The sequence below is a fragment of the Diospyros lotus genome, chromosome 3 (assembly GCF_014633365.1).
Source record: "Diospyros lotus cultivar Yz01 chromosome 3, ASM1463336v1, whole genome shotgun sequence".
NCBI classification, from domain to species: domain Eukaryota; kingdom Viridiplantae; phylum Streptophyta; class Magnoliopsida; order Ericales; family Ebenaceae; genus Diospyros; species Diospyros lotus.
This window is the reverse complement of record NC_068340.1, coordinates 31875916-31899608: the sequence shown is the minus strand read 5'-3', so window position 1 is coordinate 31899608 and position 23693 is coordinate 31875916. Positions and strand designations below refer to the sequence as shown.

The following is a 23693-nucleotide window of genomic DNA, read 5'->3' as shown; positions in this document are numbered from 1 at the left end:
CTGTTTTGCACTACAAAAAAATTAGAAAGTTAATCCGGAAGAGATTTTACTTCTGATTCTATTCAAACTATAACATTGGTAGTGTTATTTATTATCATTAAATGTTATCATTCAAGTTTATTGAGGAAATGCTCGATGAAATTTGAGTTTTTTTTCTTGTTTTTTTATGTTTTTTTTAATTTAATTTTTATTTTTGTTAAAAAATAAAAACTGAAATGTATTTCCAGATAACTTCATTTTTTTAATTTTTTTTTTAAAAGAACATATTATTTGATACAAATTATGTTCATCTTATATAGCCATAGGAAATACAATGATTCAATTAATAGGAACAAAAATATCACTATCTTTTTGGCCCCTTTTCCCCTTCCTTTTCGGTTGTAAACCAAACGGGACCTAAAAGATCAAGCTGTCTCTCCCTTCAATAATCCATTATATAATAATATGAGATTCGAGTCTTTAATGGCTCCTGGGATTTCTTTGTCAGTTGCTTTCTTCCATTCTCTGTAGCTGTGAAATGATTTCTTCATTATTAAGTGTGTCAGAAATTATACAAACAGAGGGGGTGTGGAAGTAGTAAATTTTGCTGTCTGGTCCCAAAAGATAGCTGTCTAGTTGGTTGCAGCGTTGGAAGTTGCAGAAATCCTTGTCCTCTTTTACCACAAATTACCAGTGATTAATGGCATTAATTACATCTGTTGGCCCCTTGACTTGTCTTCTTGCACTTCTTCTAGCTTGCAAGGCGTTGCTTTCTTTTCCCTCCATTAATGCTATTCATATCAAATTTTTATACCATAATTCAATGATAATATATTCTAGTAATTATAATCACATTTAGTAATTAAATGAGCCATCAGGTAGAATGATGGCTCATTTAACACCTGATATTTGAAAGGGAAATAATATTGTACGGTTTTTCATTGTCTAGACCATGTAAGTTCGAGATTGGCCTAATCTCACGTGTCCATGGGATGATTCATCCCAGCTCTGATTTGTCTTCTACATTTGCAGAATAACTGAACCTTTCCAGGCCATTTCCCAGAAACTTTTCTTCAGATATGTGTTAGTTCCATCTTCACTGATCTCTGGATGAGGCTTCTGGGCAGCCTCTGGATGGATCTCTTCACCATTTTACAGGCAGTACTTCCAGTGTTGGGCTCTCAATTGCCTGAGCTCTCAGCTCCCGCACTTGACGGACTCCTTCAAAACTATGCTTTCAAGGCCTTTGCCACGACAAGAACCGGCATTCCCTGTAATGTCCATGTCCCCGTCAACTTTTCCGGCATCGCCGTGTCGGCCCTGAGGCTGAGAAGTGGCAGCCTGAGAGCCAGAGGCTTCAGCAGTTTCAGAGAATTCACCATCCCAATTGGGGTGGCCGAGCAGCCTTATGTGAAGAGGCTGGTTTTTGTGTACCAGAACCTGGGCAATTGGTCCTCATTTTACTACCCTTTACCTGGCTACACCTATCTGGCTCCAGTTCTGGGACTTCTGGCTTATGATGCCGCCTATTTGGCTGCTGAAAACCTACCCCAATTGGACATAAGAGCCTCTGAAGAACCCATCATCATCAAGTTTCGGGATCTGAAGTTTTCGCCAAATGGGCTATTGCCGAAGTGTGTGTACTTTGATTCTCATGGCTCGGTGGAATTCAACAATCTGTTGGGTGGAAACATGTGTTCAGCCACCAAACAGGGCCATTTCTCCATAGCTGCTGAAGAGCCACCAGAGTCTGGCGGAGGCGGAGGCGGCGGTCAGAGTGAGCATGGAGAGCACAATTATGGTGAACTGTGGGTGATTCCTGGGGCTGTTTTTGCTTTGTTGGTTTTACTGGGTATGCTGGTTTTGTGCTTGAAGATGTGTAGAGACAGGAAAAGGATACACAAAATGGAACAGGCCCAACAGGGTTCAGAAGGAAGGAGTGAACTGGAAAGAGTTGGTGTTGGGAATTCAATTAGAATGCCAATGGCATTGGGGACTAGGACAAGGCCAGTGCTGGAGAATGAGTATTTGCTTTGACATCCATCAATGGGAATTGGACTATAAACTGTTTAGCATTCTCTGTTCATTGAACTCTCCATGAAATTTTCTATTCATTGAGAATCTACAATTATTATTTTTCAGATATACATTGAGTACATCATCAATGAAATATATACAAAAACGATAAACCACGCACACCCAGCTTATATTGCATATGTGAACTATGTCATTCTTTCATATTTTATCAGTGTTTTCCTGAGTATGGGCTGAGCACTGGCCATTGGTTTCCATTTTGACAGGAATTAGTCTTGGAATGTGAAGGGCATTTACAGTCACACCGAGGAGGAAAGCGACCATTCTTGTCAATGGCATCTTTATTCTTGGCAAGTGGCAACTGTCCAAGGGTCAAAAGCAATTCTTTCCAAAGTAAAAATAACATAAAATTTTGATAATGTATTTCTTAATCTCATTTTTCAAAACAAAAACAAATAATCTAACGTTATACTTTTTTTTTAATTTAATTTGATAGATAGCTTTTTTCTTCAAAGAAAAGTATCTTGGGCCAAAAAATACAAAAGAGACAGAAGTATAAGCAGCAGTTATTAAGGAGAGATGAGGCCCAATTGTGAAGCAAGAGCCCAACTATAGGGAAAGAGAGGCCCAGGAATGGGCCCATTAGGGGAAAGCCCAATTTTGAGTACCTTCTGGAAATATTATATTAATGGCTATAGGCCATATTGTGGAACCCCAATTTGCGTGTGAGACGACGACGACGACGGCTGTGGATCGGAGAAATATAGCCGGAGAGAAAGCGTGAGCTGATAAGCGAGAAGGCGGCGATGGGAAAGACGCCGGTGAGGATGAAGGCCGTGGTGTACGCGCTGTCTCCGTTCCAGCAGAAGGTGATGCCTGGTCTCTGGAAGGATCTTCCCAACAAGATCCACCACAAAGTCTCCGAGAACTGGCTTAGCGCCGTCCTCCTCCTCAGCCCTCTCGTCGGCACCTACTCGTAATCTCTCTCTCTCTCTCTCTCTCTCTGCGTTTTGTCTTGCATATGGATGCATGCATATAACTGTGTTTTGGCGTTATTGTATGTTCAATTTTGATTACTTCTGTGTCTAGATCCTAATTGCGATGATATAACTTTAGTATTGTTGGTTTTTACTGTATTGAGTTGTTTGATGGTGATGCTGATTATTGGTGGAATACTGGATTTGAAGATTTTGGCGGGGAATGTGAATTGTTTTGTATGATACGGGTGCGCTAAATTTGAAGCATCGACTGCAGGGCTTTCTGGTTGCTGATATCGTTGAAAATTTTGGTTGATCTTAACCATGGATAGGTTTTAAGCAGACTACCTATAGGAAAGATTGTCCTTGTGTGATGATCTTAACCATGGATAGGTTTTAAGCGGGCTACCTATAAGGCTATAAGGAAGATTGTCCTCGTGTGATGAGTTCTGGGGGACAATCAATCAGCAGCCTATGTTTGGTATCCTAAATCCCATTTTTGGTACAGAAAATCTTGAATGGGGTATAGCGCAGGGTGGACAATTTTCCATTTAACACAAAAATTTAATCCCATGTTGTCAAGAAATGATCCATTATCAGCACCTTATTTCCGTCCCATTTTAAATTCTGCATTTATCTTATTCCTGTAATAGTTTGTGGGCTAAGCATTGCTTACTTCGTTTATTTCTGTATTAGCAATATTAGAGTGAGATTTGGCCATGTGTATGGGAGGCAAAAGGAATATAGTTTGTTAGAATTGTACCAGGTGTGGGCCCACCTCTGACAGGAGAATATCTCCTCCAAACGGCCTATATATCCGCTCCATTCACACAATGAGGGAATCATGAACGAGAATATCTAATTCTGTTTTTCTCCTTCCACTCTCTGTTCTCTCTCCCTCTGATTCTCTTTCTCTCTATTTCTCTATTCTATTCTCTGAATCGCTCCTAAATCCCCATCGGATTAGGAGTAATTCCTATTGTAAGGGTGAAGCCGTGACACATGTTTGGTATGGTAAATTTTGAATGAGTTATAGTTTGACATTGATGGAGATGGAGGGAGGGACAAGGCTGGAATGGTTACACTAAGACTGAACTATGCTGAACTGTATGCAGTGTAAGTTCTGAGTTTATTTTGTAGTTGGATTGGATAATGGAAATTGTAGTTTTACAAAAATTTCCCTATCTTTAGTCCAGTGCTAGTTTGTAGCAGGAACTAGACTGGAGAAAAAATTGTATTCTCTTCAGTATAATGCAAAAATAATAATCCTGCCAATAAAATCTAATATAATAAGCATCAATCAACAATTTTCCTTTCAATAAAAAAAAAAAAAAAAAACTCTTGTCAATAATATTCCTCCGACAAAGTACAAAATGATTTCTTGCCAATAAAATTCGAAAGTATGATATAATTAGCACCAATCAAAGTATAGGCTACCAACCAAATTAATGTAGTAAACATTTCAAGCTGTTAACCTAGGACTATGCGGAATTACCCTTAGATGATATAAGCCTCTCTCAACACTCACAAATCCTCTCGGTGTTAATAGGAATTGAAACAGAAAACTTAAGCAATCAAACAGAATGAAAATAAGAACAAGAAACAGAAAACAAACCACACAACGCAAAGATTTATCCTAGTTCAGTTTCCTTTGAGGAAACCTACATCCACCCTTCAAAGAGCACCTCGAGCAGTCTTATTAATCAAATAAATCCGACGAATATAGCAGCAAGATCTCCCTCCTATTCCCGAGTACAAAACAACAACTTGTCTCCCAAGATTACAAAGCTAAATCAGAACTCTAGCCTTCCTCTCAGAGAATACAATGCACTCGTTACAATAGAAGAGAATAGAATGGCCGCATACACCCCCTAGCACTCTATTTATAGAGTGGGCGGTTATCTCTAGATAAGACATTAGATATTTACAATTAAACCCCCCCTCCCCAATTTTCATTAATTACAGTTTGAGATATAAACTTCTATCTAATTCTTCAATGGCCCTCTAGCACACTGCCATCATTCACTGCTACTGCCATCATTCACTTATACCATATACTCGAGACAATATTTCAACACAAGCCATGATACATATTCCCAACATAACATGTATATTAGAACAAGGTGAAAAAAGCTGTAGCAACATTAATTACAACCAATATAATACATATGTTAGAGCAAAATGATATGGCGTCAATGTGGCTCACCAGTTTGTGAAGTTGTTCTATGATGGTAATTTTTCTGTGATCAAACATAAGCTTCCAAGGACTGAGATGCTTCCTCAAATGAGCAAAATTTCTGTGTGAATCCCTGCATATCCTTAACCTGTGCATGGACCCACTCCTAGTTCAAATATATATTCTTTCACATTTCTAAAACATCATAAAGTAGAAATGTTTCGTACCTCCACTAGCAAATGGAAATATGAAGAAAAGACTTTGTACTGCTAACTTACTAACCAAACAAAGAATAAAATAGAAAGATCTCCTTTAGAAAAATTTCATCACAAGGAGACAAAAATATTATGACTTAGTAGCATTGACATTAGCATAGTGTTTAAAAATGCGCGCTTAAGTATGAAGCGCAACATGCTTGGGGCTTTTTTTTGTGTGAAGCTCAATGACTTTAATTGAGTGTGCTTAGTTGCGCTTTTACCCAAGTGCCGAAGTGCAAAAAGTGCACTCCAGAAATACTTTTTTTTTCAAACAATATGAATAGTTGGATTTATTTAAATTTTTGCAATAGGGTAGCTGCTTGTATGCAGTGGTGGATCCACGTGTGAAGCCCAGGGCAGCCCACAATTAAAAAATTAATTTGTAATGTGAAAAATAAATTTTTATATAAAAAAATAATTTTTTAATGTAAAAATAATAATTTTTAATAATAACCTAGTCAAAAAAAAAAAAAATTACACTCCACCCCAAAATCTATGATGTGCAGTTCTACACCTCAAAAAAAAAATCCAGCCTCCCCCTATACAAATTTCTTGATCCGCCCCTGCTTGTATATGGAATCCTTACCTAAGAAAAGCTAATATCAAATTTTGGAAAGATCTAAATAAAATCATAGATACATTTGTCTAAAAAAAAAAATAAAGAAATAAAGACTCAGCTGTATTTACCAAGCAAACAATATTGAAGGAAATATGTAATTAGGTGTAAATTAGGGGTTGCTAATTTATTCTTAATTGCTGGAAATTAGGGTTGATGATTGATTTTGGATTGTTGTAAATCAGGGATTGATGATTGATTCTTGATTGTTATACATTAGCCATTGTTTATTGATTGATTCGAGATTATTGTAAATTAGAGGTTGATTAATTGGGGATCATTATAAACAAGGGATGGTTTTTTTTCCTTATTCTTCTATCCAATCATTTATATAAATCGTGTTAATGAAATAGAATGGGTTTTTTGCCATGCTTTTACAAAAAACAAAAGAAGACTCATCAAAACAAAAGATTAAAAATGAAGCCTTAACACATTCAAATCCTTCCAAGTTCTATCAGGACCAGCAACTGACCAGATTGTATCCCTTTATATGCCCACTATGTGTTTTTCCTATGGTTGCATAAATTTGTAAACTGGTATAAAATATAAATGAAAAATAGTATCTCATCTTTTGTTAAATTTGCAACCCTCATTCTTATTTAGTTTTTTTTTAATGGTTGCTTTTTTAATTTAATAGTTTATATTTTTTATGCTTATAAAAGTTTATACTCTTTATTTAAATGCTTAAGTGTGTGCTTCGCTTTGTGCTTTGCGCTTAAGCTCCATAGGACTTCTGCACTTTATGCTTAGCGCTTTTCAAAATATTGCATTACCCACCATTGGCAGAGCCTGAGAGAAATATTAATTGCCCCTAATCAAAAGAATAAATGGAGAGAGAGAAATATATCATCACAAGGGGCTTGGCAATGTATTAACTTGGCCATTCAACAACCAAAATGTGGCAGTCACTGTAACTTTTGAGTATATACACAACCAGTAAAAGGAGCACTTAACTTGAATTGGGCACATCCATCATCTCCCATCCATTAGTAGCCACTGGGCAAGGATGATGAATGGCACAGAACAAAACAAAAATAGCCACCAAGAAAGATTGTTCTATCATACTTTTGGATACATGCATATCCCTCCATGCTGGAAGCTCCAGATGCCCAATATTATGTATGTCTTTATCCATGTAACATAAACATCAACAATATCTTACAAACCATTGTTAGAAACAACATCCCAACCATAATTTTTTACTTCAAAAGTTAACAGGTAACCAAAAAAATGCAACAGTTGTATTTGGTAAACTAAAGTTTTGTTTCCCAACCATAATTAATTGTTAATAAAGAAAAAACATAGTCACTTCATTATGATGAGGGGAAAGTGGAGTCAAAATAACAGTAACAATTTTTATATTGGTTTCTTCAAGAAAATCATCAAAGCAGTGACGTAGACACCCTACTTCTATCTCACCATGTGTGTGTGTGTCACTTCCATTGTTGTTAAAATTGCGAGTCAATTTGTACGATTTTACGAGTCAAGAGGCATAAAACGAGTCAAGTCGCTTGTAGGATCGGTTTTTATAGAATTGGACCCAAGTCTACGAGTTTACCGATCTGAGTTTATGCTTTTACGAGTTTACCGGGTTTAGTCTTGCCCACAATTTTGAGGTTAGAAACAAAAATATTTTCGTCCCTAACCAACATATATATATATATATATATACAATCGTTGTCAATCTCCTATTTTGGTTCTTCTACAAACCCTAAACGACGTTGTGTCTGTGTGCTTGTTGCATACGCCGTGTGCTTGTTGCATTCGCTGCTTGTGTCGTTCTGCAAACCCTAATCGTTGTCGATCTTGTTTTGGCCTTTCTTCTTCATTCGTTCACCTTGAAAGTTCGAAGAATCAAACCCAACCCAGGTATGCAAATGAGTTGTGAGTGAGAGTGGCTATGTTTTGCTAAGTCCGGTAATGAAATGTTGTGTGCGCGTTGTGCTAAGCTATGTGTTGCGTCCAATTGATGTGCTGAGTGAGTGTGTTGTGTAACTGTGCTTGTGTGTGTACATTCTCATTTGTGATGTTGTTATCTACAAGTATAAGTAAGTGCAGATTCAAAGAATTAATCTTAAATATGTCACAATCAGATTGTGGGTGGGTCTAATTTTATATTAAGATTGATGATTAGTAAGAAACAAATATACCTCTTTAGTATTGGTAACTTAATTAGTGTAATGACATAATGTAGAAGTTTAACAATATTTGTTGTTTTTATGACTTAGTATTTTTAGTTATTTTTAACAATGTTTGTTGATGATGATGGCAATGTTTGTTGTTTGAAATTTTGATTATGGATGGATGAATGATGAATTTAATATTTAAAAATTTCATATTTTTTAGTATTTTTGAAATTGATAGATGAAGTAATTTTGAAATAGTTACATTTATTTCATTTATAATAAGGAATATGTCATTATAAACATATATTTATATAAATTAAAGGGTATTTTTATGAACCCCTTTACGATCCACTTAAAATCTCGATTTTAACAACCTTCACTTCTCTCTCTTTTGACAATATTATTATTTACCCTTTAATCACCTTAGCCAACCAAATTATGAAAGAAATCACTACTTTCACTATACCCGGTACTAGTACATTATATTTTCACAACTCTAAGCAAAAATATTTTTACTTTCTTTCTTGGTGTTATATCTAATGTTGTTTATGTTTTCATTATTGTGGATTAAATGATATAGAGGGCAAGCCTTGGTTGCAATTATAAAGTTGTCCAGTTGTAACTAGGTCATGGGGTCTATTTTGTGGGAATATCTCTTTTGCAAAACAACTGCAAGGTTGCATGCAAATACTACCTTCCTTTTGTGCACTAAGGATGCTCCTATGAATTAAATGATATCTTCACGTGAGATTAGTTGTATTTTTTCAAAAAATATTATCATTATTATGAATTGGACAGCATATCATATTGAATTAATGATATATTTTTAATATTCTTTGGTTATTGTATTTATGAACATATCTAATGATAAATTCTGTGCATGTGCATAATTAATCATGCTTTATTGTGTCTATTTATGTGTATTAACAATATATTTTCTGCAGTTAGATCTTCGTATTCATATATATGGATACATCATGCATGTACATGATTACTTGTATTTTTATAAACTTGTATGGTATGGTGCACATCTAAAATACAATTACTTTGTTATTAGAAAATTCATTTTAGTCAAGTACGGCACTTTAGTATGTTCTTTGGTCATGTATTGGGTGCATGATTGTTTTCTCACTAGATTTTTAATGGTACCCTAACATGAGGGTTAACTGATGTGTTTTATAGTGGGGGAGCCAATTTCTGGAAATTGTGTGCAGGGTTGCTAAGTGAGATTGAATCATAGTGAAAGCAGCCTCTTTATAATAAAGGCCTAATTGTAGACTCTTCTCAATTGAAATACAGTTCGGACCAGCTCCTCAAGTGTAAAGTTCTTGTCTGAATTGAGCATGAGAAATTATATAAGAATCTCAAGTGAACTTTTCGTCAAGTTTGTTGAACTTGTTACGTCCTTGCTGAACTTTAGATTATTGCTACTGATAATGGTGGATGCATGATTCATATATGGTGGGTATAAAATTCATATTGAGTGTTCTTATCTCAAAGATGTTGTCGTGTTTAATCTTTTAGTTGTCAAATGATTGATTCATCAATTGATGGGGTTGTGAACCAATAGGTAAAATTGTATCCAAGCAAGGCATACTTGACAATAGACACGCCACCTCGTGTTACTAATTGATAGGAATGTTCCTCTCTGTTTTATGCTTCATTAACAGCTAATTTCTGCTTTGTACTGCACAAGAAACGAAACTGAACTCCGATTGTTCTTGCATTTCCATGTGCATATAGGTATGTGCAGTATTACCTGGAAAAGGAGAAGTTGGAGCACAGGTACTGAAGGCACAGCTGAAGAAGTTGTGTGCACAAGCCAAGTGCACGCTTCTCTTATATTTTACAAGCACTGTCAAATAAGAAGCAGTTGACTGCATTTGCTGTCCGGAAAATTTGCTACTTTAATTCAGTCATTTTGAGATATTATAGTTAGTCCCTCCCAACATTATTGTGTTGCTTCTACTTGCCCTTTCCCAACCAAACGTTTGGTTGTTCTAAAATTCCTTCTTTTCTGTGTGATGTCCAGAATGCGCCTGTGAAACAGTGTCTTGGTTTCTAAATCCACTATCTGGAACTCAAATTTCTTAGTGGATGACATGATGACAGGTCCTTATATAAAGGAGGAGTAGAATTTTGCAAAGGTGTTTCACATAACGCAAATTAATAATGTTAACAATGCTTTGACATGATGACAGGGCCTTATATAAATGTTCGCTCATACATTCCAGTTATAAAAACAATCTCAAATCTTATGTATGGGAAAAATAATTTCCTTTTTTAGAGTTCCGTGTGTTAAAAGCCGGGTTTAGGTGCACGATAGAGTTTCATCTCTCATTATAATGTGATCAGCTTTTACCTTAGAAGAACGCTTAAACAGCATAGTAGTGAATTTGTTTTACATTTGTAAAGATTACCAGATTGGTCCTTTCTTTTTTTTTGCGGCTTTTACCTCAAAAGATGATTTATGTAATGTTTATTTCAAAATTTATATATTATGTGATCGCGATGAAAGAGGCTTGTTATGTTGTCCGTCAGTGGGCAACATAACAGGCCTACGCAATAAAATTAACATTTTTATCAAGTAATCGTATTTTTTTCTTGTAAAAGAAATATATTATGCAAAAATTAAGTAACGCGTTAATAATGCGGGCAATTACTTAACTTATGGGTTACAAATAAATTTGGTTTAGAATTTCAAATTTGACAATTTGTTGGATTTCAATTTCAACGGAAATGTATAAATTAATATGAAAGGGTTAGGGCTAGGAAGGGCAATATCAAGCAAAGAAATAGAAAAACGATGTCGTTTACAACGTCGAAGCCCAAGAAATGTGGACGACAGCCCATATTGTCTTGTCGGGCTGTCTGCCGCGCATTCGCAGGTTTCGAATTTCAAATTCGGCGCTTTCCTTGCAAGAACAATCAATCCTCTCTCTGCAAATCACATTGAAGCAAAGCGCCGAGCGATCACAGCCCTGACGCTTTGACCTCCCGGAAGTTTCTTATAGTCGAGGTTTTCTTGATGACTCCATGAATGCTACAAACCCTGTCGTCTTCCATCCAGCTGACACTGAAAGGTCCATAGATTCTTCATTCCAAGTTATTTTGAAAACAATCTGAACCAACTTTTTGAGTGTCTTCTAGATTGAACTATGCGCTTTTCTTGCTTATGTTTATTACTTGCGGATTCGATGTGTTTTATGGCACAAATTAGTACATTTTGCTGTGAACTTAGTCTCTGATTACAGGTGAACTGATAGGAGTCTAATATTCCAAATGGTTGGGCTGAAGATCATTTACCCAATTTTTCCTTTTCGTTTTGATTCATAGCGAACAGTCTTTGTGCATCCTCTCCACTGAAAGCGATTCTATTAAATTCTCCTGCTACGCTTCAGACCAAAAACACTGGCAATCCTTTTTGGGACTGTTGATCAATGGCTCCCAAAAGTGTGAGCACTTATGAGGAAGCTCGAAAGCAACGGATTGAAGAGAATAAAAAGTGTTTCGAGGTAATTCACTTCATTGTTCTGCCACAAATATTTTCTCATAGAAATTTACTAATTTAGTAGAATTTTACCTGGCATGTACGTATATTTTCTGTTTGCTGTCTGCATTGGCAGGACATTTACAATGAGCTGACATATCTTCTAGATGAAAAAAAAAAAAAAAAAAAATTTTATCCTTGTCCAATTAGATAGTCTTTGAACAAGCCAAATTTTTGTCTCTCGTGAATGATTAAACTTGTGGTATCTCCCTCTGCAATGACTTCTGAATCCAGTATTCTTCTGATTCTAGATGAAAAACTAAAGAAACCACTGATTCAGGCTCATTATATGAGCAATAGACGTTCACAAAGTTTAACTATTTTCTAGTTCCTTTATTTTAGACTGCAGTACTGATACTTTACATAATTTGTTCATTGAAGAATTTGGGGATTTCAAAGACTTTGAAGTGCCTAGCTGAGCTGCAAAGTTCTGAGAAGTCTGTGGTAAACATATGATATCTTTCCTAGCATTTGACTATGTCGCAATAGTTTATCTCTTACAGGTTTTGGCCTTCAAGAGTTTCATGTCTTTCTGTTTTTCTGTCATCTGGATGTGACACGAGCAATGCCATTTCTTCCTCTCACTAACTCAGTTTAACTTTCATGTTTTCATTGTTCTGCAGAAACGTCATCCAAAACCCAAATCAGAGAGTATCTACACATTAGAGCCAAGACGTTCTTCTCGTGCACGAAATCCAGTTCCTTCATACCGTGATGATGTTAGTTACTGCCATTCTATATTTTTTGCACTTTGCTGAAAGTTTTGCATTACAACATAAGGATTTGTTAATGTAAACTTCAATAGATTTTAAATCTGCAACATGGTATTTACCAGTAGACATGGCTTGAGCTTTGAGATGGACTTGCTTATGCCTGTTGCCTCCAAGTTGGTGTATGCCAAGTTGTAGATTAAAACACACACACAGAGCTGGTTTTAGTTCTTAGTTTCCATTTGACATCTTTGATCAACTTCAATGTATATTGCTGCTAGGTTTTTGTTATTTTTCGCAACTTCCAAAAATTATGTGGATGGTTTTGTTTGATTTGGATTCCAGGTCAACATAGAGCTTCCACATTTGAGAAAGAGATCAAGGATAAGTTCTTCATGGGCTAGGTTACATAAATATCTTGGAATTTAGTGTTTTTTTTTTTTTTTTCTAGTTTATTTCCAATGTGCAGGTAATAAAAGAATTGGATTTTCAGCTACATAGCAAGACCACTGGACGAATGCAAAACTGCTTCTTATGAAGAAAGGTCTCAAGCTTTTAACGGCGCAGAAGACCTCCAAGGCAAGCTAACAGCTGGAAACCCATCTTTCGTAAAATCCATGGTCCGGTCTCATGTTTATAGCTGTTTTTGGTTGGTAAGTTTAACGGAAGAACTTTTGCTGAGCATATGACTTTCCACAAGGGAAGGTCTACAATATGAATCTAGCTGTGTTAAACATATTACAGTTCTTTTGTCTTGCTCCTTTTTTGGTTGGCTAACTTACATTGCATGGTGTTAAAGGGACTTCCTTCCAAATTCTGTGAGGATCATCTTCCCAAAACAACAGTAGATATGGTGTTGGAAAGTGAAAATGGAGCAGAATATGATGCTGTTTACATTGGCAAGAGAACTGGGCTAAGTGGTGGATGGAGAGCATTTGCATTGGAGCACAAGTTGGATGACGGCGACGCTTTGGTCTTTGAACTGATTGACCCTGCAAGATTTAAGGTAACTTTTCATCAGTGACATTTCTGCAACTTGTCTCAATGATTTCAGCTCTCAATGTGGTACTGCAACACTTGCTCTGTTTACAATTTCAGCTAAATCAAATCTCACCAACCAAGAGCGTTTTATCACCTTAGGCCTTTGACAGACTATAATTGCAGATAAATCTCCCACATTAACTTATCTTTGACTGGAAAGATAGAGAAGTAACGCTTGAATTACAAACCGAAGACCATGACTGGAAAATGTAAATTCTTTTTTCATTTCTTCTTTTTTTCTGCCACTAAAGGTAAATTCATTTTCATATGTTCAATGTTATAATTGAAAACTACGTATCCTGTACCAAGATGGTAACTCTATAGGAGTCACCTCACGTGTCGAGACTTGAGATCTCACGTTTGGGTGGTGTACAGTAGAGCCAATAATGTTGCAAACAGAGCTTTCGCCAGCTGTCTTCAGTGACTAGAGTGCGGACGTCTAACAAGTTAAAGGCAGGCAAGCACCATCGGGTCCTTAATGGGGCAATTATTTTACGTCACTGGTCTGCTCTGCCTTTGATCAAATTAATCGCAAGTGTCAAATGATACAACAACATGCCAGTTCTCCTTTTAGGACCATAAATACGTTGATCTTAGATACAAAGATGCAGTTAATGCAAATGATTTATCCATTGAATTGCAGATTTACATTGTAAGAGCAGCCAGTTGTTCAAGTGAAGAAGATGATGATACCGCTGTTCGTGCTGGAGACAACAAAAGCGCATCATCCCATGGGGCAGAAAAGGCCGACAAGAAGAGCGAGCAAAGACCAAAAACAAGAACAAAGAAAGATGTAGGCTCCTCAAAAGCTTCTTCAAGCAAAAAGAAGAAGAAATGATGAAGGATAGAACAAACTCTTACCAAGGCCCAAAAAAAGGAACAAATCCACTGGATATTTCCAGAAAGCGGGTGGTTTTTGACGATGATGAGATGTTGTAAACTAAATGATGACCGGTGAGTATTGGAAAATGCAGAATAGGTTATCTTCAACCATTCTCTCTCTCTATTCTACTCGTTATCATTATAAGTAATTTATTTTCTATTCTAATTTTACCTAAAAAATTATGTGTATTTCAATCATATTCCTTATTCTCTTCTCTATTTTATTTCCTATTTTACTTATTTATTATTTATTTGATAATTTAATAATAAATATGACAATATTAAATTGTTATAATATTTATTATATTTGTAAATAAATTTATTAATATTTTTAAAAATAATTATTTAACAAAATTATTTAAAATAATTAAACATATAGTTAATTAATAATTAAATACATATACAAAATGAATAATTAAATATACAAAATAATTAAATATATATGCACAAAATATATATTTAAATACACAATAATTTAATATTCACATACAAATAAATATATAATTAAATACATAAATTAATCAAAATATAATTAAAACCTAATATTTTAATATATACAAAATTTATATAAAATATATAATAAAAGTCACAAACTTAGATTGAAGATGTTGGATGTTTGAGAGAGTTGTTGTGTCGTCGTTGTTGGTAGTCGAATTTAGTTGTCGCTAGTAGTTGAATTTGATCATTAGTGCTTCTTCTCCGTTGTTTCTCGTCACGGTCGCCTCACGTTGCCTCATCATTGCTCTTTCTTTTTTGTCATCACCTTTGCTATTGTTTGTCATCGTTATTGCTGTTGTTTATTGTCGAAATTTTTTCAACTTTTAGATGCAACAAATGATAGGAGAAAGATAGAGAGGAAAAAATCAAATCACTCTTCATTTATATGGAACCTTTTGAAGTTTTATATAGAGAAAATTGTTAGACAAAGAGGCTTGTTAGAGAGATTTCCAACAATTTCTCCTTCAAATTTGAGTTAGCGAGAATTTGAAGTCAGCATTGGAGATGGCCTTATATTTATTTAAGCTCTAACTTACTTCTCTTATCTTTTTACACATCACTTCAGATGGTAAAACCCCACAATTTAGGGCTTTACCGACCAACATACAACTTTGTAGTAAACTTAGGTGGAATCACTTCGGATGGTGAAACCCCATAAATGGGACGTTTGTAAGCAAAAGAATGAAATCACAGATTTCAAAATAATTGCAAGTCATCATCCGACATCATAGGAACTATAAAAGCCATGGCATTACTTAAAAATAGGAGTGTGTACTATTCAGGTTGATTGATTTTTGATATTTTTAGTATATTAAATTATTTTTGTGATTTTTCTATCAAATTAAATCACATGATTTGATTTTGATTTGATGTGTGAAAATCACATCGAATCACTGTAAAATGCAGTATTATTTGGTGCGACATTCACAATTTAATCAAAACATCCAAAATATTAATTCACTTATTTTTGTGATATAATTTTTATGATTTTATAAAAAATTTTATCAACCATTTAGCTCATAAACCAAAATAAATAAAAAATTATATATAAGTAGTGTTTTATTTATATAATCTGTTTATAAACAAATAAACAGATTGCTTATACAATCTCTTTTGGTTCATATATATATATATATATCCATGAACTAAAATACTTGAATAATTCGATTCAAACTAAACCGAAAAATTCTCAAACTCTCAAACTGCAAACCCCATAATTTGAAGATTTCTTAAACCATGACGAACTCTCCTCGTTCTCCTTGTAGAATGGCTACCGTTGATCACCAAGACCACAAACCTTTTTTTGGGTTGACATTCCTCCTAAAAATTTGGGTTGAAATATTTTTGTTGCCTCACAATTCAAGCAAAAATGTCAAGTTCAACATCTATATTGACATGTGCTACCCATGCGAGTGGGGCTTGCACACACTTCAAACCAATGAAATAGCAAGCAAATGCCATGTAAAAATTTAAAGGCCTCAATTACGAAGATTGTAACAAAATCCAAGCAGTAAAAACCACGAGAAATCTTTAAACGATAATGCAAAATAGGAATTCCAACAAAAAGTACCAAGTAGAGAAACGGTGTTCCAGAAACTGAATTGCAGCAAGGAAACATGCACTGCAGTTCTAAAAACGAGGTCAGAACTAGAGAAATGTGTCCTAAATGTTTGGCCTTGTGCTCATACAATTTAAGCAGTTGAGTGTAAAAATGCTCTTCCAGGCTGTCGAACTGCCAAAGGTCCATGGCACCCAAGAAGCTGCAAGAATCAAATCAAAGACACAATCGGTAAATTTTGGGAGGCATGAACCACCGCTAACAGAAAACCTGATCAAATGTACCTACAAGCTACCTGAGCCGCAGGGATAAACCAGAACAGAGCTAACCAGAAAAAAGACAAAGAAAAGGTAGCAAAACAATGTGAAATTCCCCCTTTAGCAAGATTTGAAAAAAGAAAAAAAAAAAACTAACCTTAGCATTGACACCATCTGGAACAATGCGATTTTCTGATTTCCATTTTACATAATCAGTGCGGCTAAACTTGGTAAATCCCCTGCCATGCAGCAAAAATTTTATTATGGTAATCTATAACCAATGAAAATGCCAAAGAATAATGAATCAAATAAATAAACAAAACAATGCATAGACAAGACAATTAACATACAAAATGCAAGAACCAGTGATTATAACATTTTTGCTCCCCGGTTGGAGAACCATATGGGTAAAAATCAAATGAGAAAAAGAACAACCATAATAAGGAACATTTCAATTATTTTTTCCTTTTTTGTCAGATAGGTATAAGCACAACTTCGACTACAAATTACACCAACAAAGAGAAAATTATATATATAAACCTGCTATGGAAAACATACAAAGATTGACAGGGAAATTTATCATATTTTAATTGGAAGCACTCTAACTAGTCTTACATCTCACTCAATTAATTTATGAACTACAGTAAAAGCCATCTACTGCGATCCAAATTCTCAATCCAATATATTTACTAAATCAGAAACAACCAAATCACACTTGCTTTACCATCATGACATATGAATTTCATGGTAATCAAGGACTTTCCCACCATCCAGAATTAATATATGAACGGCAAAGGTAGAATAAGTGATATAACTTAAACGTACCACTTCCTGCTGACAATGATCTTTTGACGGCCAGGGAATTTGAATTTTGCTCGGCGCAAGGCTTCTTGGGCATGAGGACTGTTAGCATCCTTGCAGCGGACAGACAGGAGGACTTGGCCAATGGCAACACGTGCACAGGTTCCCTGAGGCTTACCAAAAGCTCCACGCATTCCAGTCTGGAGCCTATCAGCCCCAGCACATGAAAGCATTTTGTTAATGCGCAGGACATGGAATGGATGCACCCTCACTCTCAAGTGGAAAGCATCCTTTCCAGCATATTTGGTCATGTATTTATTGCAAGCAATACGTGCAGCTTCAAGGGCCTCACTAGAGACATTCTCCTTCTCCCAACTGACCAAATGCACACAAAAGGGAAACTCATCAACTCCCTTTTTCTTCATTCCTACATCATAAATCCTAATCTTAGAATCAGGCACACCACGGCAGTATCGTGATTTTGGGTAAGGCTTGTTCTTGATCTGGCGATAGCACCTTGCAGGTCCTACAAAAGCAAGAAGTATATGGCATAGTCCACTTCAATATTAAGTATTGAAAAATGAAATTAAGGGATCAGAAGAATAAGAAAAATAAATCATTGACATACGATTGAGAACTTAAGATTCATAATATCATACACATCCTCAATTCTATTTATTTTCCAGAAATCAGTTCCTGGAGGAACAGAAGTTAAATAGCACTTATAACATTCTATATAAATAGGAGAGAGATTGATTTTAAAATGTTGGATATTGAATTCTCAAATGTACTTTATGTGAGTATTCTTGGACTCTATTGGGACTAGTCAAATCAACCAAGGTGCCAACATAATGTGCAGGTAACTGAGACATGCAGCTCTTGCCACACATAAAAACAGAAACAAAATCGGATTGAAGATTTGCTACAAGAAACAAGGATAAACAAAGAAATAAATAGATTTAATATGTCCAGCTTCCGCCAAAAGCCACATTGACTGATATGGTCCTTGCATAAAGGCTATTACAACAACAAAGCATGATGTAGAACAAACTAAGTAAAACTTCGAATGATGATAACTACTAATAATATTAGCCATTGCTTTGATCAAGATTGTCCATCAGGTTTACGCTAGGCCAAAATATCATTTGCACACACCATTATGAGCAAGTAAATAATCCATACAAAGAAAATCAGCCATTAACAGAAGCATGAATATGTTACACATACCCCCGTCCACTCAGTAACATAGGCATCAAACCGCCTAAAGATCAGCATTCTATACAACTGAACAAAACCGTACAAGGCACTAAAAATGTGTTGAAAGGAAATCAATAACAGAACATTGACGGGTCATCTTTTCCCACAAAGAACAAAAAATCATACTCGATAATCTCAAAGAAAAACCGCCTTCAAGAAGAAAATCCAAAAATGATTATATTTTTTCGCAGATTTCTCATTGATCACAGGAAGACGATTTGATAAAAGCTTTAAAAATCAAGATTCAACGAAAACAAAGCCTCGCCATACACAAAATTCGAACATTAAGATAATGAAGGTCAAGTCTTCAATCAATCTAAGAATAAACATATCTTCCTAAGCTCAAACAAGTAATCCACAGATCTGTATACACGGAACCACACGGACATAAACATGCATGGATGAATCAACATTAACAAGTAGAACCCGCAAGGCACTTACTCCTCCCCATGGCGAATTCTTCAGAGTTCGATCTGTGTTGTCGCCACTGAAACCCCTAGAAAACGAGAGGAGATTTTGTGCATATATAGTGGCGAATGCGGCGGTTCGAAAGATTGAAAACCCTATCAGAATTGGGCCGCTAACCATAACGGGCCTCCGACGTCTAGCCTGCTTGAATATTGGGCCAGGGATGACACAAACAATGTATTAGTCCGGATGTAACTGTTTCGGCCTTTTATTAACAAAAGCCCAACTCACATGACATTCAGCATTGACGAGTACTCATTGGTCAATGCTCTCTCGATCAGTCATCATTATCCATTTAGCAATTAGGATGATCTGAAAATTAAGTTGAAGAGAAGATCAACGCGAGGCAATGATAATTGATAAATAACCACACATTGGACGGATCACACCAGAGAAGGTAGGCCCAAGAAGGTTGTGGTTCGGAGCAAGGAAGGCGAGGATAGAACTGCGTCCACAAGCTGAGGAGAAGAGACCATTACTTGGGTAAACAGGGGGGGACCAGAGAGCCCTACCAACTTGCAAGTTCATTGTTTTTACATTCCAAACCCCATCTCCAGTCACCATCTTCATCCAGATTGCATTTTTGTCTACATTCTTCTCTTTTCTTTTCCTAGTACTTACTTCCAGAGGAAGCTCCATCATATATATATATATATTATTAAACAAAATTCAATTGGCTCAAAACAATGTTTTTAGGAGAACCAGTTAACCAAACTGAGATATTTGTTAACAGAAAACGATTTTGTAATATCATTCAATTCACCAATAATTGATCGTCCAAAGAGAAAGTGATGAGAAATCATTGGGCACCTCCCTGATTTTGACATTCAACAATGAACTCTACAAAGGCTCTTTTTTTAACCTTTTTGATACTTTGTTTTGTCTCACATTTAAAAGTAAAGTTTGACATAACACAAGGCTATTTATCTAGTATCTAAAAGTGAGGGTCAACATTTTTTGTACCTAGAAATAATCTTGAGTGATTAACAATTTTTTTTATCACTAATTTTGGTTAAATTAAATTAGATTAATAATATTCATCACTTTCTCACTCTGTGTCCGTTCAATAAAATAAATTAATAGTAATTAATAAACAATGATTTCGTCAACCTACCTAATTTGATGCATGACTAAATATTCTTACTATTTGAAAATTCTTATATTGCCTTAAGTCTATGACTCCATTAATTGACTCAACTAAGTAAGAACTTATTACGTTGTTTTTGTTTTTTATTCTCCTAAAAGTGTCTCCGTCTTAAAGATGAGAGAATCGGAATAGTTGAGAGGACAAAGACTAACAATGTCGAGAAAGAGAAAGGTGGGGGAAGAGAGAGCAACTGATAATGTTTTCAAAGAGAAAGAGAGAGTGAGAAAAAGTGCGTGAGAATAACATGACAAGTTATTACTAGTGAAATCTAGGAGGGGGTGTGAACCATAAAATTTTGCTTGGTATTTAGGCAATACTAGCCTCTTAATTTCTTCAATTCACGTGTGACTAAAAAGAGAAAGTAGATTTACAATACTGGACGGGACTGATTGAACTGGATCTAAAAAGTGAAAAGAAAAAGGCAAGAAGATGGAGTTATTTCCACCTAGATAAAGAAAAAGGCAGCTGAATTAGGATTAGATAAATATAATAATAATAATAATCTCCATCTGATCTATAAAGTCCAAAACATGCGCTACTCCAATATGAGGTCCTCTACATTCTGAACCCAACAACCCATGGCCATGGCCGCCTCCATCATCGACAACAGCCTTTCTCTTGCCAAGGAGAGGACTAACCAAGGGTACCTTTTTATTCCCTCGATCGAAACCATCCACCTATAACTGATTATCTTCGTTCTCTGAAACTAATTCCTTCTTCTAGTACTTCTTCTTGCAGGGTCTTCCCTCAGGAAATCCCCACAGATGTTGTAGTCCAAGTGGGGGAAGCCAATTTCAATCTTCACAAGGTTTTACAAGTACTTTTTTTGTTGGAATTACTGAATTTTTGTCTCTGTTTAACACTAAATCATCTGTTCTATGGCAGTTCATGCTTGTTGCCAAGAGCAACTATATCAGAAAACTGATACTAGAATCGAAAGATAGCGATTTAGCAAGAATCAGCCTCTCTGATATCCCCGGAGGGCCGGAGATCTTCAAGAAAGCAGCCAAGTTCTGCTATGGCGTCAACTTCGAGATCACAGTTCACAACGTCGCTGCTCTCCGCTGCGCCGCCGAGTATCTGCAAATGGCCGACACGTACTGTAAGGGGAATCTCGCCGGCCGGACGGAAGAGTTTCTCTCCCAAGTCGCCTTGGCCAGCCTAACTGGAGCGGTTGTTGTCTTGAAGTCATGCGAAGATCTCCCCATGGCTGAGGACCTCAAGATTGTGCAGAGATGCGTCGACGTCGTAAGCTATACGGTACTCTTCTTGCCTGTTTTGGCGATTGGATTATCAGTTTCTTGTACAGTTTGACTCATGGCTTTTTACAGGCTTGTAGCGAGGCGAATTTTCCTAGCAAATCGCCTCCGAATTGGTGGACCGAAGAGCTAACGATCTTGCATATAGCTTTCTTCGAGAAAATCATCGCGGCGATGAAATCGCGCGGCGCAAAAGCCCTAACCATGGCGAGCGCGATAGTGACATACTCGGAGAGCTCGCTTCGCGATCTCGTGCGAGACCACTCGGGAATCGGCAAGAAATCGTCGGATTCTGGCGACTCCGACGCCCGAATAGTCCAGATACAGCTGCTTGAATCGATCGTATCACTCTTGCCGGCGGACAAGGCGGCGTTCCCCATCAACTTCCTCTGCTGTCTCCTCCGCTCCGCGATCTTCCTCAGAGCCTCCAGCAGTTGCAAGAACGAGCTCGAGAAGCGAATTTTGGTAATTCTAGAGCATGTAACCGTTGACGATCTTCTGGTGTTGTCGTTCACCTATGACGGCGAGCGGCTGTTCGATCTGGAGAGCGTGAGGAGGATTATCTCGGGGTTTGTGGAGAAGGAGAAGAGCGTAGCGGTGTTCAATGGTGGCGGATTTGGAGACGTTTGCTCGCCGGCAATGCGGAGGGTTGCGAAGACCGTCGATGCTTACCTAGGCGAGATCGCCACGTACAGTGAGCTGAGCATCTCCAGGTTCAACGGAATGGCGAATCTCGTGCCCAAAGCAGCCAGGAAAGTCGAGGATGATCTTTACAGAGCCATTGATATCTACTTGAAGGTAAGCCAATTGAGACGTTTAACAAACTAATAATTTATTCAAGATAATAATTTTTGTTTGAATTGATGAGATGTTTGATCGCTGCAGGCTCATCCGAATTTGGACGAGATCGAGCGCGAGAAGCTGTGCAGCGCCATGGATCCGCACAAACTCTCCTACGAAGCCAGGGTTCACGCTTCGCAAAACAAGCGCCTGCCGCTCCAAATCGTTCTCCACGCCCTCTACTACGACCAGCTCAAACTGAGGGGGGGCGGCGGTGGCGAAGACTGCCACCCGCCGGACGCCGCCAACGCGAGAACTCAGCTTCAAACAGACGTATCACTGATCAGAGAGAACGAGGCCCTGCGCAGCGAGGTGTCGAAGATGAAGATGTACATCACGGACTTGCAGAAGGGGACCCCCTCCACCTCGTCGTCCAAGGGCGTGTCCCGGCGGGCGACGTTCTTCTCGTCGATGTCGAAGACGTTGGGGAAGCTGAATCCGTTCCGGCATGGATCTAAGGACACTTCGAGCATTGAGGATGTGGTGGATATTTCCAAGCCTCGGAGAAGAAGGTTCTCCATCTCTTAGATTGGATTGCTTGCACTCTGCACTCTTTGATCTCCCTGTAATTAAAGGCTGCGTGTGTGTTCTTCTGATTGCGGTTTGTTTGTTGTTTTAAATATTATTTGCTTTGCTGACACTATTGTTTTGTGGAAGAATGGGTTGCTTAATTGAAAAATGCTACTTTTACGAATAATTGATTTATCGAGAAGATGATCAAAGACAATAAAATACAAAAATACCCAAACTTCATGATTGAGAAAATTCATGATTGATGATGAAATTCGATCTATAAAATTTTATCATTGAATGAAGTTTAGTTTTTCACCAAATTTGTATATGTTGTCGGTATATGTAACACGATTTTGCTTAATTAATTGAGTGAAAATGAATGAAAAATAAAAAAATAAAATCCATCATCCGGCCAAAGAGTTATATAATTTGTCTATAATTAACAATTCTATTTATGTACTAGTTTAAAATCAATTCTGTTTTCAATGATCCTTGGGATGAATATCTGAAAATGTGTTTAGGAAGAATGGTTGTATGCATTAACCTTCAAGGTGGACAAATCTAAAATAATTAGTTAGGAGTATATTTAAATATTTTTCCTAAGCTGGAGTGACCCGTTTCTACTAATGTGATGGCATTAGATTCTATATATTTCTATACATAGTGTTATGTTTAAATTCAACTTTTATACAACTTTAATCTTTTAAGTTTCGTTTATTTAGAGGAAAGTCTTTTTCTTAAAGATAC

The 23693-nt window shown here is 36.6% G+C and overlaps 5 protein-coding genes across 9 annotated transcripts; 4 read left to right on the top strand and 1 right to left on the bottom strand.

The window, feature by feature from the left end:
* The first annotated feature begins 913 nt into the window (after nucleotides 1-913).
* Nucleotides 914-2839, top strand: LOC127797990 (uncharacterized). The gene is made up of 2 exons (XM_052331251.1): nucleotides 914-2406; nucleotides 2510-2839. Exon 1 carries the CDS (start codon nucleotides 1090-1092, stop codon nucleotides 2014-2016), a length of 927 nt encoding a protein of 308 aa, XP_052187211.1. The 5' UTR covers nucleotides 914-1089; the 3' UTR covers nucleotides 2017-2406; nucleotides 2510-2839.
* On the top strand, nucleotides 2782-10311 carry LOC127797991 (cytochrome b-c1 complex subunit 8). The gene is made up of 2 exons (XM_052331252.1): nucleotides 2782-2989; nucleotides 9909-10311. The coding sequence occupies exons 1-2, from the start codon at nucleotides 2820-2822 to the stop codon at nucleotides 9955-9957; spliced, it is 219 nt and encodes a 72-aa protein (XP_052187212.1). The 5' UTR covers nucleotides 2782-2819; the 3' UTR covers nucleotides 9958-10311.
* A 681-nt stretch (nucleotides 10312-10992) lies between these two features.
* Nucleotides 10993-14433, top strand: LOC127796539 (putative B3 domain-containing protein At5g58280). Of its 4 annotated transcripts, none has more exons than XM_052328717.1 (8): nucleotides 10993-11248; nucleotides 11567-11680; nucleotides 12097-12159; nucleotides 12339-12434; nucleotides 12771-12829; nucleotides 12919-13078; nucleotides 13225-13431; nucleotides 14110-14433. In XM_052328717.1, the coding sequence occupies exons 2-8, from the start codon at nucleotides 11606-11608 to the stop codon at nucleotides 14302-14304; spliced, it is 855 nt and encodes a 284-aa protein (XP_052184677.1). In that variant the 5' UTR covers nucleotides 10993-11248; nucleotides 11567-11605; the 3' UTR covers nucleotides 14305-14433. The 4 variants fall into 4 exon arrangements, with proteins under 4 accessions (XP_052184677.1, XP_052184675.1, XP_052184676.1 ...); XM_052328715.1 differs by having other exon boundaries at nucleotides 10994-11248; nucleotides 11509-11680; XM_052328716.1 differs by having other exon boundaries at nucleotides 10994-11248; nucleotides 11420-11680.
* Nucleotides 14434-16354: 1921 nt separating this feature from the next.
* On the bottom strand, nucleotides 16355-19315 carry LOC127798396 (60S ribosomal protein L10-like). Its single transcript, XM_052331929.1, has 4 exons — nucleotides 19161-19315; nucleotides 17487-17988; nucleotides 16819-16900; nucleotides 16355-16606 (listed from the first exon to the last, which is right to left on the bottom strand). Exons 1-4 carry the CDS (start codon nucleotides 19168-19170, stop codon nucleotides 16538-16540), a joined length of 663 nt encoding a protein of 220 aa, XP_052187889.1. The 5' UTR covers nucleotides 19171-19315; the 3' UTR covers nucleotides 16355-16537.
* Nucleotides 19316-20816: 1501 nt separating this feature from the next.
* Nucleotides 20817-23130, top strand: LOC127798480 (root phototropism protein 2-like). Of its 2 annotated transcripts, none has more exons than XM_052332068.1 (5): nucleotides 20817-20977; nucleotides 21073-21142; nucleotides 21220-21594; nucleotides 21666-22391; nucleotides 22479-23130. In XM_052332068.1, exons 1-5 carry the CDS (start codon nucleotides 20913-20915, stop codon nucleotides 22959-22961), a joined length of 1719 nt encoding a protein of 572 aa, XP_052188028.1. In that variant the 5' UTR covers nucleotides 20817-20912; the 3' UTR covers nucleotides 22962-23130. The 2 variants fall into 2 exon arrangements, with proteins under 2 accessions (XP_052188028.1, XP_052188027.1); XM_052332067.1 differs by having other exon boundaries at nucleotides 21058-21142.
* Nucleotides 23131-23693: the final 563 nt, after the last annotated feature.